This window comes from Pteropus alecto, unplaced genomic scaffold (genome assembly GCF_000325575.1).
Source record: "Pteropus alecto unplaced genomic scaffold, ASM32557v1 scaffold113, whole genome shotgun sequence".
In the NCBI taxonomy this organism is placed as follows: Eukaryota; Metazoa; Chordata; class Mammalia; order Chiroptera; family Pteropodidae; genus Pteropus; species Pteropus alecto.
The window spans coordinates 5,513,098-5,531,452 of record NW_006433949.1 but is presented as its reverse complement, the minus strand read 5'-3'; the positions used below and the strand labels follow the sequence as shown (position 1 = coordinate 5,531,452).

General features: G+C 39.4%; 1 protein-coding gene across 8 annotated transcripts in view; it reads left to right on the top strand.

The window, feature by feature from the left end:
• Positions 1-18,355, top strand: part of CIT (citron rho-interacting serine/threonine kinase) — a 145,991-nt gene that overhangs the window by 27,469 nt on the left and 100,167 nt on the right. For all 8 annotated transcript variants that reach the window (XM_025044529.1, XM_015586835.2, XM_015586836.2 and 5 more), the window contains 4 exons: positions 284-426; positions 1,323-1,416; positions 6,741-6,944; positions 8,391-8,544. In XM_025044529.1, coding sequence (XP_024900297.1) covers positions 284-426; positions 1,323-1,416; positions 6,741-6,944; positions 8,391-8,544 — 595 coding nt within the window. The remainder of the gene's footprint in view (positions 1-283; positions 427-1,322; positions 1,417-6,740; positions 6,945-8,390; positions 8,545-18,355) is intronic.

Genomic DNA, 18,355 nt, shown 5'->3' with positions numbered 1-18,355 from the left:
GATTTAATTCGACTTTTCAAGTTTGCCTTGCAAACACCGTACATGGTGTCTGGTACCAGTATTTCATTATATTGATTCTCTTGGGGAACGGATGTAATTTCCTCAGGGCAGGGACCTCATTCTACGTGACTTATAATATGTCTCACACATCTTCATTGCTTTGTGCAGACATTGTAATTATAACACATCAGGCAGTATTTGAGGCTCTAATTGAGACATTTCCTTTTATTGCGGGGGTGGGGGGTGGTGTATGAAGAATTAACAGTTTTGGCATTCTATACAGGTTATGGAATATCAGCCTGGAGGGGACTTGCTGTCACTTTTGAATAGATATGAGGACCAATTAGATGAAAATATGATTCAGTTTTACCTAGCCGAACTGATTTTGGCCGTTCACAGCGTTCATCAGATGGGATACGTACATCGGTAAGTGAGACTCTCTCAAGTCTGCTGAGAATTTATCTGTATCACCTAAGAGTTCCTGTAATAGAGTGAATGCATGAATGATTTTAGTAGCAAAATAATGCTCCATCCAATTTTTAGTTATTCTTAACTATAATTGGCTAAAAATACACTTTCCAAAGTGGCATTTCAGCTTACCCATTCCACAGTGAAGTATATCTAGAATTGTAATGTTCTTAAGTTTGCTAGTACGATCTGTAAGTGTAGCTGATAAGACTGGGAACTCTTGTATGGGTTCTTTGAATTATATGGTAGAAAAATGGAATTTGATTTGCAGAAGGAACTGAAATACCACATAGGACCAGAAGACCATGAAGTTGTACTTCTGAACTCACCCGTTAGTAATTCACAAAGATGTTCCGCAGAATCCTCAGTTGAAAAGTGTGTTTTTACATCCTCACTCATCTGATGTTTTACGTTCATCTGAGAATGTTGTGGGAATGGAACGATGGTTAGACGGTTAGACCAGGTATTACAAAATCTGGAATAGAGTCTTAGCTTTTCCATTGACAAGCTGCATGACCCTGGGCCAGTCGCCTAGCTTCTTTTGGTCTCAGTTTACTTAATGTAAAATGTATGTCTCTAGGAGAAATCATCCATCTAATAACCTGTATTTGTTCCCTTCCTTCCCCCACCTCCCTCCTACCCCTCCTTGTTTTCTTTCTTCTAATTCTTCCTTTTTTTCCCCTTAAATTTGTTTTGCAAAATGTATGCTTAGTATTTTTGTCCATCAGTTGGAGAGGTCTGCGTAGCAGAATACAAAGTAAGCGTTCTGACCGAATCAATGTCCTAGGTCAGCAATTGCCTGCTGACTGGCATGGAGAAGACAGCACTAATTCGTGGCCCTGATTTCCTTACAGAGACATCAAGCCCGAGAACATCCTCATTGATCGAACAGGACACATCAAACTAGTCGATTTTGGATCAGCTGCGAAAATGAACTCAAATAAGATGGTAACAAAATGCAGTAAGATAGCTTAATAGAGGCTGTACTGAAAAGCATTCTGTCATCCTCATAAGTTTGGGAAATACTGGGATAAAGCAACATCTTGGAGCCATTGTCTGCCAGTGTGTGAAATGACTTCTCCAGGGGAATGGAAGTGGGGATGGGGACGCAGAGCTATTTCCTAGACTTACCTGACCTTGGCATTCTTATGTATAATACCTCTTCATACCCTTCAAGACATTTTTAGGAACGTTTTTATAATTTGGTTGAAAAGAAAGGAAAATGCTTATTTTGTTTTTCCCTTCATGATTCTTGCCCGTACTAGACTGTCTTCTGTTAACACTATCTTTTTCTACCTTAAAATATTTTTATGAAATGTAACCTTCTTTATTTCAAATCTTTTATTTCCTATGCAGCAAAATTTAATCACCAGAGCATTTGAACTGAATACCCTTAAGCGTTAAGAACCAAGCACTCAAAATGTCAATTTTAAGTCCTGGAACTTTGGTAAAAATTAAAATATGTTCTTTGTGCTAAGTAGGAAGGCAAGAGGGTAGCTATTGAGATCAAGAGTGAGAATACTTTAGGGAAAAGATGACAAAGGAAAAAAATTAGATTTAAAAAAATCTAATAAAGATTATGCATACTAAAATGTGAATTTAGAAGTCATTATGTAAAACATGGTAGATCTAAGAGAAAATCAACTTAGATTTTAAGACTAATTTTACAACTGAACCTCTTGGCGACCTAGATAAAATCCTTATGAACTTGGCCTTTTATTCTTTAGAAAATACTGATTCTAGTAAAAATGCACAAATTAAGAGGTTAGAGAAGCTGCTCTTTGAAATGTCCCCAGTTGTGAGACTTAAGTCCTTACGTAAAGGGCAATATGTAAAATTGCTCTTTTTGTTTCCAGATTCCTTGGAGGAAAGGTAGGTATTATTTCAGATTATGTTTCTTTATAATCTATTCCACCTGATCATTACATTAAGAATTAGGTTATAAAATCAAAGCATTTTATGTTGTAAAAATTTCATATAATTCTGAAACAGGCATGAAAACTTAGGAATTGAATTTAGTGGAATAAAAGTGGAATACAGGAGAAAAGTTAAGTAAAGCATAAGTTTTATCACCTAGGATTAAAAAACTTATACATTGCATTAGTGACCTAAAAAACTCATGCATCTAGAAATAAATTGGAGCAGAGGTACATAGCCTGATAATAATCGAAGCATAGGCACATAGTCAGCACCACTGACAGTTTGCTCCGATAATTCTTTATTGTCGGGCCGTCCTGTGTGATATGAGATGTTCAGCTACATCCCTGGCCTCTATCCAATAGCACCTTCCTCTCCAGCTGCGACTACCAAAAATGTCTCCAGACATTGCTAACTGACCCCCGGGAGGGCAAAAATCATACCTGATTGAGAATCACTGCAGTAGATTGAGAAGCATCAGAAAGCTAGGTAGCTAGGGCTAGCAATATGTATTTGCAATAAGAAAAGCTACTTGGAATGCTAGATTAAGATCTAAAGTCTCTACCTGGTAAATAAATGGGAATTTAGAATAAGGCTTTATCTCTGCATCTGGAGCCGCCCTCTTCAAAGCCCTTGGTGGAGAGCAGGACTCCTCTTCATTTTAGCTTCCTATTTTTCAGTGCTTCAAATTGCCCTTTTCGGGTCTTCTAATTGTAGCAACCTTCACTCCAGGCAGGGAGCCTCCCGGAGGCACTCGGTTTTATTTGCAGCTTAATATGCTTAACCCCTGATTATTTTGGTCAAGGAGACACGGCAACTCAGCCCTGTACATTCGAGAATATTGTACCTCTTCTCCTCTTGGGGAGAGAATCATTTCTCTAGAACTTTCTACTTTTAGGGCCAGAACGTGCCAGCAGAAAAGGAATTTTTAACATTTTTTAAAAGTGCAAACGCTCTTTTATTATAGAAGAGCAAGAATCTGCAAACTAGATCACGTATGGATATAAAATTATAATTTTTTTTGGTATTTTTGATCAATGTTGGTAGGTTAAAAAAATGTTTCTTTTGAATAGAATGTTTTATAGGCCTAAAAAGTAGGTTCTAAATGTTTTTTTTTGTACCCAAAATATACTATATAAAATAGAATCTACATTTACTGAAATTATTATATATTATTTGTGAATCAGATCTGTTGAGTTTCCATCTCTATTGTCTTTATTTCAAGTTTCTTAGAAAATTGCTTTGGAATATTTTTGTTAGTGAACACAGCTGGATCTTACTGCCTGGAGATTTGGGTGTTGAGCTGAGATGTGCCATTGACCTTCTGTGTGACTTAGATCACGCACTTCACCTTATTAGAATCTCAAAGAATGTCAGACGGCTAACACTTCCAACCTGTCATATTCAGCCCTCACGAAAATAGTTGTAAGGAGATTATAAACAAAGCACATTCGTGATAGCATGTTAAGTGATAATCAGCCCCATTAGCAGTTGGAAACCCATAGGAGATAGCCCTTTTTGAGATTTATGTAGGAATGAAAAGATTTTCTTTCTTTTCCACAAGAGGAACAACTTAGTCAGATTTTTATTTTCATTTTATTTACCCCCTGCTTCTGCAAGTGTATGTGTATGCCCTGGGCAGCTAGATGGGGTGAGTTGGATTGAAACAGTTTTATGTTTAAGCCTTTTATGAGAAGTGGGATTAGAAGGAGGAAGACAATGGCTTTCTTACTTTCTTCTCATCTGCTTTCTGCTTGTAAAATAATCTGCTAGATTAATTCTTTTCTTTTTTTAACCTCTGTCTCTCCACATGTGACTGACCCTTCTGTCTCCTAGTCATTTTCTTACTGTCTCTTCCTGAACTGGTGTATTTTTACCTGTCAATACGGTAAAATGAACTAAAGTTTAGAACTGGGGCCTTGTCAGATGATGTACTTACTGCAGGCACCCTGGACTCCTAGAGCATGATTCCACTTTTAGTATCTCATCCAGATTAATTAGCTGGCTGTGAATTGCCCCCAGAGGAGAGTGAAAGCATCTTGCAAAATCCTTATCAGGATGTGTGAGATTGTATGTTGAACAGGTTTAATGTGCTTGGAGGGCGATAGCTAATGGAAGGTCAGTAGCTATTTTATGAAAAGTCTTTGTTAATTACCATTACTGTAGCAGGAAATGTACAAAAAGCAAGCTCGGTGGTATTTTTCCTTAAAATTTAGAAAATTTACAAAACGATGATTATAAATATGTATACTCACCTGTCTGTTACGGGGCAAGAACTGGGGAATTATCTGACTTCAATAAGGCTAATCATGAGTTCAAATATGAGGCATTGACAATTTACACCCTTTGCTGGGCGGTGCTGATAAACATGACCCAGTCAAGTTAAACTCTTTGGTTATGAGCAAGTGACCAAGCCCTGTGAGCTATAAACAAGAAGAACTGAATATTCCCAAACAACCTGGTGCGATGATAAAATAAAGCCCAATAAGTGCAAATGAAACATATTTGAGGATTGTGTGTTAATGGTTCTGCAGGGTAATTTGGCATAAAGGGCAAGCGTTTAATCAATGATACAGTGGCATTACCAACACCTAGTTAAATCAAGATGTTACAGTTTTTCTTCTCTTGTTTTGATATTTAAAAGATAATTTATTTCTCATTTTCAGTATGGAGGGTTTTTACCAAAACCTTGCAGTTTAATCCTGATCTTGTGCTGAGCTCATTAACATTTACACACACATGAAAAGACGGAGTCTTGCTCAGGCTTCCCAGCATCTAGGCTTCCTCTTGACTTAAGCTACTTTCAGTTCCTCAAGCTTAAGGCGCCCTGTCTTAGACCAAATATTTTCTCCTTTTTCTTTGCTGTTGTCCATCAATACAGGCCTGTGGGTTTCCTGGGTGGTGTGGTCATCCAGCTTTGCCAAATGGGTACTTGGAATGGAAATCCTATTGTCCAAAGCAATGGATGACTGGTGTCACACTGCTTTCTGAGTTTAGGGATAGGAAACACCTATGGTGGGCCCAAGAGAGCGAGTGAAAAGAGGGAGAGTAAGGAGAATGAGCCTGTTTCCTATAACAATGGGTCTTTGGGGCACAGGAATGGACAAGATTAAAATTACAGGCTGGAAGAGCTTGGGTCTTCATCATAGAGAAAAGGATACCTCCCATTGTCCTCTGTAAACATTCACTTTCCTCTCAATTCCCAGTCAAAGCAAAGCAAGTTTACTGTCTTGATATAAATCCCAGCATTCAAGCCTTATGGTCTTGCCTTTAAAATTTCTTGGCTCACTCAGGGGCACTTAACATCCTTTAATGGGGAGAAAGTGCTTTTGTGCCATGTAACTGCTGATGTGGGAGAAACCTTTTTAGATGTAGGGTTATTGGACAACTGGTCAGCATAGTACATGACTAACATCAGGCCCTCTCAGTTTTATAGGGAAGAGAGAGAATTATCCTTAAACTTCAGATTTCATGGCTCAATAACTCTTCACAGTTTTGAAGACTCAAAGGATTGCCAGCTTACTAGGTTGCCTAGGAAGGGGTAGGGGTGAGGGGCAGAAAACCTACTTCTGTCAAGAGCATCATTTCAAGAAACAGAGAACATTGAAATACTAAAACAGCCAGAAGGACAAATTATCAGAAGAAAGAACAGTTTTTTAAACGGACTATATTTAATTTTATAAAAAGACTTCCTACATTGTCCTAACCTTTCTTTGCTGAGGTCAAGTGCTTGGGCGCCACTGGATTGGAGAGTCCTGGTTTCTGAACAGTGGGGAGGGAACCAAGGAACAGGAGTTGGGAGTGAGGAAAATGAACACGTTACCATTTGACCTCTGCTAGAAGTTATTTATAATATCTTGCCCTGTGGGTGGGTCAACTCAGAATGTCGATTCCAAATAGTTAAACTTGAGATATAACACATGTTTGTAATATTGTGTTGACAGCTAGCTGCCCGTTTTTCAGTAATGGGTAGATTGATCTTATAGTCATTTTAGGATTTATTATCATTTTGCCGTTTTCATAAGTAAGAGTTCTATCATATCAGTAACGTGTATCAGGAAATATATCTTCATTCCAGGTATATACCCCACACTAATTTGTGTAACCAAAGGGTGTACATCAACAACTCTTTCTCCTTTGCCTTTGGATTATATTATGTGCTTTTTGTCTTTTTCTTTTTTTTTAATTAGTAAATCATTTGCATTGCCTGACAGTGTGCCACTTGACAGAAGGTTTAAGTGCCTGGGAGAATAATAATCAGTGGCAAATCAGCTTGTGTCTGAAATGTGGCTGTTGGCAATCTATCTGAGGATAATTGAAAGTTTGCTGTGTTCATTTCATTTACGGGTTTCCAGGTGAATGCCAGACTCCCGATTGGGACCCCAGATTACATGGCCCCTGAAGTGTTGACCGTGATGAATGGGGATGGGAAAGGTGTCTACAGTCCTGACTGCGACTGGTGGTCAGTGGGAGTTATCGCGTATGAGATGGTTTATGGAAGGTCCCCATTCACTGAGGGAACCTCAGCCAGAACCTTTAACAACATCATGAATTTCCAGGTAAAGAGCCTAACTCGTAGATTTAGAAGTAATACTGAGAAATGTCATTCAAAAGTTGTGCAAATGAATGTTTGTAATCTAAACCAGCAGTTTTGGTTAATAACAATAGCAAATACTTATATTAGCCCTCACTTTCTGCCAAAAGCTGTTCTAAACACTTTAATTATATTTTATTGACTTTCAGCTGCCAGTAATTAATTGTAAGCCTACGCCATTATTTTATGTACCATTAAAAAGTAAAAACTGCTGCCAATGAATTTGATATTTGATTGATTATAAAATGCATTTTGATTTTAGTACTATTAAATGTGAATAAATGCGAGTCTTAGAATTGATGAAATGTAGTTTATTAACTCGGCAAATTGTCCAAAAACACTATGAGGTAGATATTATTATTATTTTCAATTTACAGACATAGAAACCAAAGCACAGAGTGGTTAAGTAACCTGCCCAAAATAATACAGGCAGTCTGGCTTTGAAGTCCATGCTTTTGATATTAGGCTATGTACTTTTTCTTAGTACTAACAGCTCTCAAATATGATTGAGGACATGAATTAAAAATACAGTAATATATATATAAAGTAGAATTTAAACCTTTTCTAATAACTGACTTTCTACTATGTTAAGGCCATTTCTTAAGGATATAATAAATATGTATATTTTAGTTTCAACCAAAAGGAAAAAGAGAACTTATTTCACAGATTTTTATATCTCGCCCAGTTTCATCTTTCTGGAATGCTCAATACATATTTTTATATGTATAACACATATTTTATATGCTTAATACATACATATATTCCTTGTTATTCTTGAGTCTCCTCTTGAGTTAAAGTTTCCCCTTAGATGATTCTCAGGGCTAATTTTTTTCCTTCATTTCAGTCCACTCATTCAGCCATGAGTGAATTGCGCTAGGTACTGTTAGGCACCAGGTTTACAGTGATGAACAAGAAGGGAAAGGCTCTCCCTGCCTTCTTTCTCCATCATCATACAGAAGTCAAAATACATTGCACATGCGCCAAAGCAGAGTGCAGAGGGAGCACGTAAGAGGCAGTGATAGGGTAGAGGAGGTAGGCAGGGAAGAAGGGGTCGAGTTGAGGAGGGTGTTCTAGCAGACAGAGCATCATGACTGTTCAGGCAGCTTTAAATAGCTCATCATTGTTGGACAACAAGGAGCGAGATGGGGAGCCTAGCTAGACGAGACGAAGACGGGAACAGGGGTCAAGTCGTAAAAACTGTTGAACCCCTGCAAAGGAACTAGACCTACTGATGTGAACAGGCCATTTATTTTGGGAACGTGCCTTTGGTTCAAAGTTAAGTGGGCATAAAACTTCCTTCTTTAAAAAAAAAAAAAAAAGAAACTTGAGTATACGAGAGATACTTTCTTAACTTTGGGGCATGTGAAGCCAAATTTGCAAAGGAAATCATTGTTTTATTTTTTTGGAATAGCGGTTTTTGAAGTTTCCAGATGACCCCAAAGTTAGCAGTGAATTGCTGGATCTGATTCAAAGTTTGTTGTGTGGCCAGAAAGAGAGACTGAAGTTTGAAGGCCTTTGCTGCCATCCTTTCTTCTCAAAAATCGACTGGGATAACATTCGTAACTGTAAGTAGAGCTGCGTTCCTTCAGTTCTGGTGTTGGGATTAAGAAACGTTAAAGAATGATTTGAAATTATTCTGGCCCACAGAAGCTGGTATAAAATATATAAATAAGGGCTTTAATTATCTACACAAATAGAAAAGGCTAATGATGTAGCATAGCTGTCTGAGTAATAATTTTGCTTTAAAATTGTTTGCATAGAACTAGGTCATTTATCAAACTCTGTGTTTATGTGGCCTTTTAAAATGTTATCCCTCAGTAAGTCAGAGAGATGGAGTTCAAAGGCTGTCATTTGGTTTGGTGGAATTTCTTCCCAGAGGAAAAGCAGACCTAGGTATTTCATTTACAGATTAGGAAAAAGACTCAGAGGTTAGGCAAAGTGCCCAGGTTGCTTTGTCAATGGCCAAGCCTGCACTAAACCCATAAATGCCTCGCAGTGTTCATTTGTTTTCCTCTAAAATTTTTGTCTTTGCTCACAAGCATGTAAAATCTATAATGTGCACGCACAGTGGATTCATGCATACATCAGCTTGTAATCAATTAGTGCAAACTAAATTCCTTAAAAACAAAGACCTGGTTTATTGTCAACAGAACTTAAACGCTTGGTTTTTTACAAATTGGTAATTTTTTAACCATTTTTTAAAATTCTTGGATGTGTTATCGGTTGAATGTTCTTTAGTGACCTGACCCAATGATTAGTATATATCACAGCCAGTAGGAAAGCAGTTGGCCGGTTTAAGTGTGGGTTTTATTTTTGGTGATGAGGGGAGGTGGGAAAATGAAACCCATTTCTAGGTGTCAAAACCAGGCTTCTAGCTGGCATTGTGTTATAACCTCTCGCACCTTCAGCTAGAATGTGCGAGTTGGGTTAAAATCCAGTATAGTCCGGTCGAAAGCCCTTTTGATGGTTCCTCTAACCTGCCAAAATATTTAGGTAGGCTGCATTTCCATAAATCTGGGCAATTTTTTCTCTTCTGGTAGCCAGCTTGTTTTATTTTTCTAATCTTTAAGCATCAAACCCCAGATCTCTAAGGTTCAGCGCTTTTAATCAGTAATATATTTTCAGCGCAGTCTTCCTTTTTGCTTTTAGAAAGATTTCATACAGTTTCTTTTAGATGCTGTTCAAACACTTAATCTTCTCTTGCCTTGCCTTTTTATCTCTGCAATCTTGAATAAGCAGTTAATTTTTTATGCACGCACTTGCTAATTATATATATCTCCACTCAAGTCAGTGAAGGGTGATTAATTACCTGAGTAACTTTATTTCGTGTTTTGGTAAACCTTGCCTTTTTAGTGTTGTGTCAGAATTCTCAGATTTTGTCCTAGTTTTTTCCTTTCAGGCTGTTTATAGGTTTTAGGCTTATTGGGTTTACAAGTGTAATCACTGTTCTGTAAATTATATCATTCCCGTGGAGGTTATATGTTGTCTGTCCTTCATGAGGCCCATCTTTTGAAGGCCATGGTTATCTTCCCTATGAGATGATTTTTGATGGATCACTGTAGTCTAGGTCATCTTCACACTCGTTGTGGCCATACTCGACTCACTGTGCCTTCTTTGGCTATCTTAATTTTTCCATATCTTAATAACTATCCGCTTAGTTTTTTCTTATTTTTACTACATGTTCCCCACCCCCACCCACCCACCCATAGTTGTATCAGGGGATTTTCCTCACCCAACTGAATCCTGATTTTTTTTTTTAAATTTATTTTTTAAAGTAAACATTATATATATTCAAAGTATGCAACATGGTGATTTGATATATGCACGGTGAAATGATTACTCTAGTCAAGTTAATTAACATATCCACTTCCTCACATAGTTCCTTTTTCCTTTTTTCTTTTTTTTTCCATGATGAGAGTACCTGAAATCTACTCCCTTGGCCAATTTCCGGTCATAAGTTCAGAATCGTTAACTGCAGTCAGCATGCTATGCATTAGATCTCTAGACTTACTCATCCTACATAACTCCTACTTCACCCCTTTGACCAGCACCTCCCATCTCCCTCCATCTCTCCACCACTGGAAAGCAGCGATCTACTTTCTGCTTCTGTGTAGTTGACTTCTTAAGATTCCGCATGTAAGTGGGATCACACAGCTTTTTTCTTTCTGTGCTTGTCTTATTTCCCTTATCATAATGTACTCCATGTTGCAAGGTTCATCCATGTTGCAAATGGCAGGATTTCCTTTTTTTTTTTTTTTAATTTTTTTTCCTTCTTTTTTAAGACTAATATTCCATTGTATATATACACCACAGCTTCTTTACCCAGTCACCCACTGAAGGACACTCAGTCATTTCCATATCTTGGCTATTGTGAATAATGCTCTCATGAACATGGGAGCACAGGCATCTCTTTGAGGTGCTGATTTCATTTTCTTTGGGTATATAACCAAAAGAAGGATGGCCGGATCCTAGGGTAGCTCCATTTTCAGTTTTTTTTTCGAGCAACCTCTACTGTTTTTGATAGTGGCTGTAGCAGTTGACCTTCCCACCAACAGGGCACAAAGGTCCCCTTTCTCCACTCGTTATCTCTTGTCTTTTCGATGTTAGCTATCGTACCAGGTATGAAGCGATATCTCATTGTGGTTTTGATTTGCGTTTCCCTGGCGATTACTGATATCGAGCACCTTTTCATATACCTGTTGGCCGTTCGTATGTCTTCTTTAGAAAAATGTCTTTTCACGTCCTTTGCGCAGATTCTTGATTCTTAAAACCTGATGGTTTGAATAGACTTAGAACTCCCAGTTTTAGACTTAGAACTCTCAGAAGAGTCATGAAATATGTTTGCTTTAAAAAAAAATTCTTTTAATTCGAATGGACTTTATTTTGGAATACTATTAGATTTATAGAAAGGTTGCGAAGACATTTCTGAGAGTTCCCACATACCCTTCTCCCAGTTTCTGCTAATGTTAACATCCTACATAACTGTGCCAAACTAAGATTGATATTGGCATAGTACTATTAATTAAACTTCAGACTTAATTCTGATTTCACCAGTGTCCCCACTCACGTCCCTTTTCTTTCCCAGGAACAGAATCCAGGGTACCATATTGCAATTAGAGCGTTTGCGGTTGGTTTGGGGAGTAATACCTAGTGTAGCTCAGCCAGCGGGCGGGATCCTCTCTCCCACTGAGGATTGGTGGTGCCTTTTCCTGGAGCTTTCGTGACATCCCTGACTATGCAGAGAGCCATGGTATTAATTTCAGTGTCTCCTAGCCGATTTTCCTGTTTTTCACCAACTCTGCTCCCTGAATATTTGCAATCAACTCATGTTTTTGTGATTGAAAACACTGCTAGACTCTGTGCTATTTGAGCTTTCTCCCAGCTAGGTAACTCTAACGGAAATTACACATTTGTGTAGTCCTTTTTTTTTCATAAACACATGTTGAGTGACTTTCATCAACCAAAATACTTGAAGCTGTTAAGTTTCCCACGTTTACGGTCGCTGCTTAAATGCCTTGTGGTTCCAAGCTGTCGAATATTCCACTTTCCATACACAAGATTGTCCCTTGACGAAAGCAACATTAACCTCTCTGCTGTTTCACCCCTAATTCTTCTTTTTCTTGTTGTAACCAAAGAAAGAATACCACTTAACGCAGCAGGTAATAATCTTCTAAAACTCATTATCTCAAGAGGTGGTCCTGGCAGGATATATAAATGCAATTTTAGAAAAGTCTGGGTAAATGTATGAATGACAGAGTTGGGAATGGCTACTGAGAGAAACTTGGACATGTCTTAGCTTTGACACTGAGGTCAGATGGAGCATTCGTGCCCTCCTGGGTCCTACCTCTTGGGGTTCATGTGGGCAACATCACACAAACCAGGAATCTGACCCAGTTCAGGAATGCTTATTCTCCCAGCAAGTCAAAAGCTCTGTGATGAGTTACTGCCACACTCTTGGGTCTCTGGGCACCCATTACCCTGATGCTTCATTCCTAGCCTCACACGATGAGATGTAGGGTTGGGTTTTCAGCTGCTTATTACGATCATTATTTCAAAGCTGCTTTCCAGGTTTCAGTAGGGGGCTCTTGAAGCGTACTTGTGGCCCTGGGCTGTGCAGTCCTGGTGATGTTTCAGGTATCGGGCCAGGGTCTAGTTGTATCTAGGCCGATTTTCTGGGCTCTGGAAAGCCAAAGCCAATCAGAGCTTCTCTTTCATGCCTTTGGGGTTAACGTTTACCTTTCCTGGCATTGTGCACCTGCTCCTGTCAATGGGAAAGTTTTGCTGTCTGGTGCTCTCTTCTAAGTAACATCTTTTTAAATAGCTCCCCACCAAAGGCGTAGTGATGTCAATGGAACCAGCACGCCTATACCTTTCATCCAAGACTGCCATGACTTGACAGTGAGAAATGTAAAATGCACGTATTGATTATGGATTATTTCTTAGAACATTTGATACTCTAGAGAACTCGTATTGTCTGTTACTTATGACATGGGCTTTTTCTTTTGAATTGTCTTCCTTTCACCATTCTCAGAAAGGCACAGGGCTTGCAAAATTATTTTGGGTTGAGGTCTGCATGATTCTAGAGCCTCTGCTCTTTCATATTGTGCATGCCTTAGCATAAGTAATTGTGATTGGTAATAATGTTTATAATGATGACATGATAAACCATATGACATTAGAGGGTAGTTTAATCTCTGTGTCTATTTAAGCACATTTGGAATTGTAGTAATTTTTGAATCTATAAGATTCATCATAATTTGAGTATCTGCAGTGTGCTGAGTGCTACATTGGGTGCTGTAGCTCTGTAGATGAACAAATTTTGATAACAGCCCTGCCTTCAGGAGTAGTTATAGGTCCTTTGCTTAAATAGAGCTGTGGTCCTGTTAAATTGCTTTACCTCAAAGTGATAGTTTAATCCTAGGTAGGTCGCCCACTGGCTTACTGAACCACATATGCTTGATTTTAAACAAAATACAGACTATGACCCAGTGACCCCTTCCCTCCATACTGCATGATATTCTTTCTGCTGATCTGTTATCCTCCCCACACCTTAGATCTAGCCTGGGAAAGGACAATGTTGGATCAATGACTCACCTCTAAAATAGAGATTTATAGTCTCAGGATGAATTGAGAAGCCTCGGTTCATGTTTTCGGTTTATTTAGAACAAAGTCTCTCAATCTTGGCAGTATTGACATCTGCGACCAGGTAATTCTTTGTTGTGGGGACTGTTGTGTGAATTGAAGGAGGTTTAGCAGCACCCTGGCCTTTAGCCATGATGCCATAGCACCCTCCCCTCTGCAGTTGTTACAACCAAAAATGTCTCCAGATATTGCCCAGTGTCCCTTGGGGGACACAATTGCCCCCAGTTGAGAACCATTGATTTAGCAGAATTGACAATGGTTGTTACCAGGAAAGAATATTACAGTAATCAGAATCCCTCCAGACTGCCGTTGCTGACAAGCAGTGGCACCATTCATTGCCTTGATACTCAGAATGTGGTCCATGGACCAGCAACATCTGCATCACCTGGGAGCTTGTTAGAGATGCAGAGCCTCAAGCCCCACCCCAGACCTGCTGACTGGAAGCTGCATTTTAATAAGATCCCCAGGAATAAGATTCCCAGGTGTATTAGCATTTGAGAAACCCTGCAGGAGGAGAAAATTAGATCTGTCAGCTGTAGAGTTTCTGACTCATCTTTATGGGGTCTTCCTGGTTTTGTCCTCTGAGCGCAGGGTAAGGGAAGACTGCTTTTCGGCTAAGGACTTCTTTCATTGGTGGATAGAATTGCTTAGAAACGCCTGGTTTTAGACTCTGCTTTTGAGGAATTTAAAGGTTTTTCTCTCAGGTAGAATTTACATCCTTCATATCTTTCACGATGGTGGTTTAACTTAATTTCCAGCTGCTGATAGCAAATAGATAGTTGTAAAATGGCATATGTATGCCTCTCCACACTCCAGCTTACTGTTGTCCTTTATTTACTTTTGATTAAGGATGGGTTAAGTTTTCATCGTTAATACTTTTTACATGTGGCTTATACTGCTGTGCCATTTATCGAGCACCTACTATGTGCGAAGGGCTCTGCAGAGTACTTTATGCATATTGTCCCATTCACTCTTCCCCAAATCTCTGTGAGACAGGTACTATTTTTGGTCCTACAGTACAGCTGAGGATCCTGAGGCCTAAAGAGATGAAGCCACTTGGCGAAGGTTGCGGAGCCAATAGTTGGCAATGGCAGGAGTCAGACTCAGGTCTTTCTGACTCCAAGTTCTCTTAGCTTTTATTTATTTGAATAAGTAGTACAGTCCATGGTAAAAAAATTCAAGCGACACAAAAAATTATACAATGAAAAATGTCTCCTTCTCACCACACGCCTAGTGCCTCTCCCTAAAGTGAACCACTGTTGCCAATTTCTTGTGTAGCCTTACATAATATTCTCCGCTTACATAAATACTAGCACAGCCTGTATTCATAACATCATTGTTATACTGCCTCCCAAGAATTGAGGAGTTTTTATTGTTAGGTTATTTTTCTGTATCATTGAATAAATGAGGGAGAAGCCTTTGTGGAAACCCTATCGTGTTTATCCTTTGAATTTGCCACTCTGACATTGATTTCTAATGAGCAGTGCTCTCTTCTCAAATGAAAACCCCTTATGGTTTTAATATGAATATTTTAGTTATTTTCATGTTCTGCTTTTCAAATAGCATTATCTTGATGGCTCGGGCATAGTGTGTGTGCGTGCATGCGTGTGTGTGTATGCACGCCTTTTTAAGGTCTGTTTGTTTTGGAGCTCCTGTCATTTGAGCCGGCATCTGGCGATGTTTTGTTTTATAAACTAGGTCGAGGAGGGTGGTAGATGTACTTCTCTGTAAGCCTTGGTTGGCCCTTGTATGTATCTCCCTGTCACACACCCACCCACCCAGTCACTTCAGGGGAAGGAGGAAGTAAGGAAAAGGAGCTGGGGCTGTTTGGGGAAGTAGCATGAGGAGGGTAGAAAGAGGGAGGATGATACAGTAGTGATGGCAGAGATGCAGCCGACTGGACCAGGAGCACATGGGCACCACCTGCTAAAACATAAGAAGGGAATAATGGATATATGTGGTCACTAGCTCGTAGGCTCTTATGTGATATACAAGTGAATATGTGTGTCTTAGGGGCTGGTCCTGTTTTTAGAGAGTACGTTGTTGAAAGTAGAAAATAGACAAAAAGAGCTAAATGCTTACGAATTAAGATTATAGAATTTCCCCCCTCTAGTCTGAATTTAGAAGCTACATCCAGAGATGTTAAACATATGTAATAACTTACTTTATTCCAAGATAAATTGAAATGCCTTATTTTAGCAATGATTGCAATATTAAAAGGATAAAGAGAAATGTAGAAATCTGGATGAAGAGAGTATCAGGGTAAGGAAATGAAGTCAGAGTTAAAGGTAAAAACAAACAAGTTCATCGTCAAGTTGCTAGAAGAGGACAGATTTGGGACTCTCAGCCTCCTAGTGGCCAAAGCAAAAAGGAGAATGTGAACAGTTACAAGAGGCTCAGATCCATGAGGAAAAAATCTGGGATGGTTTGCTCAGAGAAGACTTGATTGTCTGATTACTGAGCCCTGGGGAATTTCATCACTGTGTTCCCCACAAATAGGATCCCTTGTGACATGGTAAACCACATCCCTCTAATACATGCCCGAGGGATTTCCCTGTGATTCTTCTTATAGAGCCTCTTAATGTAAGCCAACAGCGCAATGCTAAATTCCAGTTTGGTAAGTCAATTCTAAATGAGGTAAATTAATGCCTTACCTGGGAGAAGATGGGAAAGAGGAAATAGGTTTGTAGAGAAAGCCCCTAAATTGAAGTCCTCAACCCTTAAATTGTCATTTGCCAGACCCTCCACTACCAAGGAAATATGGAAATGATTTGGCCAAAGATTCAAAATTATATTAAACATCTGGGACTATATTCAGCAGCCAACTTTCTAATCAGTTCTGTGAAGTGTGGTGATTGCATTTACATTCATTTTCTGAGCGCGAAGTTAGGATAGAGCTAAAGAGGGCAGTTGGCAGGCATCGAAAGAGATTAAAACACAGGACGACGAGTAAGGAGGTCCAGGTGGTTCATGACTGAGGGTTTGGAAATGATTTTCAGTGTCTCACTTCAGAGAAAAGTATGGCCAACTCTGTTGATCCCTGGTGACAGAAAGGAAAGGATAGCATTCAACTACAGCATTGACACTTTGGGGTTCTAAGACCCACCCTCCCTGTCCTTCAAAATTCTGACTAACAATGGACACACACAAAGAACCGATAGCCAGGTAGGGACCAAAATAGCCACTGTATTCTTGGCAAGGCAGGTGCTCAATAACCTTTGATGCAGGGGTCTCTTACATTCACCTCCACTGCTGAACAGAGGAGAACGGTGGGTCTTTCCTCGCGGCTGGGAGGCCTTGCCACGGTGGGCCTGGAGGAGTGGTCACTTGGCTGAGTTCATGCCACGTCTGGACGTAGGCAGGAAAACGGAAGTGTGAAGCCCGTGGTCCGATCAATGTCCATTCCCGTCAGTCAGATTGGCTCCTCCGTGCTTGTCCTTGGGAGAGGAGTGCGTAAAAGGGTGACGCTAGATGTGTTCCTTAGGCCAGGAAGGGATTGGGGACCAAATGTTCTCCCTCCCCAGTGGTTGAAAACAGCTTTACTGAGGAATTGACGTACAGTAAGTACATGTATTTTAAACGGACAGTTTAAGTTTTGACATATGTATACACCTATGAAACCATCACCACAGTCAGGATAATAAACACATCCATCCCCCTCAAAAGTTTCTTCACATCCCTTCCCTAGCACCAGTCCCTATCCCTTCCCATCTCCGGGCAGAGACTCATCTGCCTCTGTCACTCTAGTTTGTATTTTCTAAACTTCATGTAAATTAAACATACAATACGTACTTGTTTAACAAAAAAACAAGGAAAAATATGTACTTATTTTGTCTGGCTTCTTTCATTCAACATAATTCTGAGATTCATCCATGTTGTAGGCTGTATGGTAGTTCACATCTTTTATTTCTATGTAGTCGTTCATTGTGTGGATGTATCACAGTTTGTTTATCCAGTCATCTGCCGATAGATATTTGGGTCGTTTCTAGCTTTGGGCTCTTATGAAATATAGCTTCTGCGAACATGCATGTACATGTCTGTGGACATATGTGTTCATTTCTCTTGGGTAAGTACCTAGGAAGAGAATGGCCAGATCTTATGGTAGGTGTAAACTTTTTAAGAAAGTGCCAAATTTTTGCAAAGTAGTTGTACCATTTTACATTCCTCCACATCTTGCCAACACTCTGACAGTTGGATTTTAGTCACTCATATCTTGGAGTACAGTCAGCTGTGGAGATCGGCTTAATTTAAAACAAACAAACAAAAAACTCCACTGGGTGAAGAAGTTAGGTCATTATTTTATAGAAGATCCCCACATTTGTCTCTTTGCTTCATCAGTAGGGGATGATGGTGATGGTGGTTTTGTGCTCATTGGTCAATTCTGGCCATTGCTACCCCCACCTTATTATTCTGAATGTTGTTAAATATAGGGCAAGAACCAAGCATTTATCCTGCCTTCCTATTTGAACTATATAGGTAACCAAGTTGTTCACGTGCTAATAAATGTAGAAAGAATGATACAATTAGAAAACCACCTTAATGAAATAATGGCTCTAGGCAGTGAGCATCAATGGCTGCTGAAACCATTAAGTGAAAGAGTGGAGGGATCAGGCCGATATCATCAGAACCCATGGATCATTCTTAACACCACAAGAAGGGAGATAAGCAGGCATTGTGTGCCTGCCCTCTAACGTCATGCAGTGGTAACTAGACACCTTCTTGCCAAAGGAATTG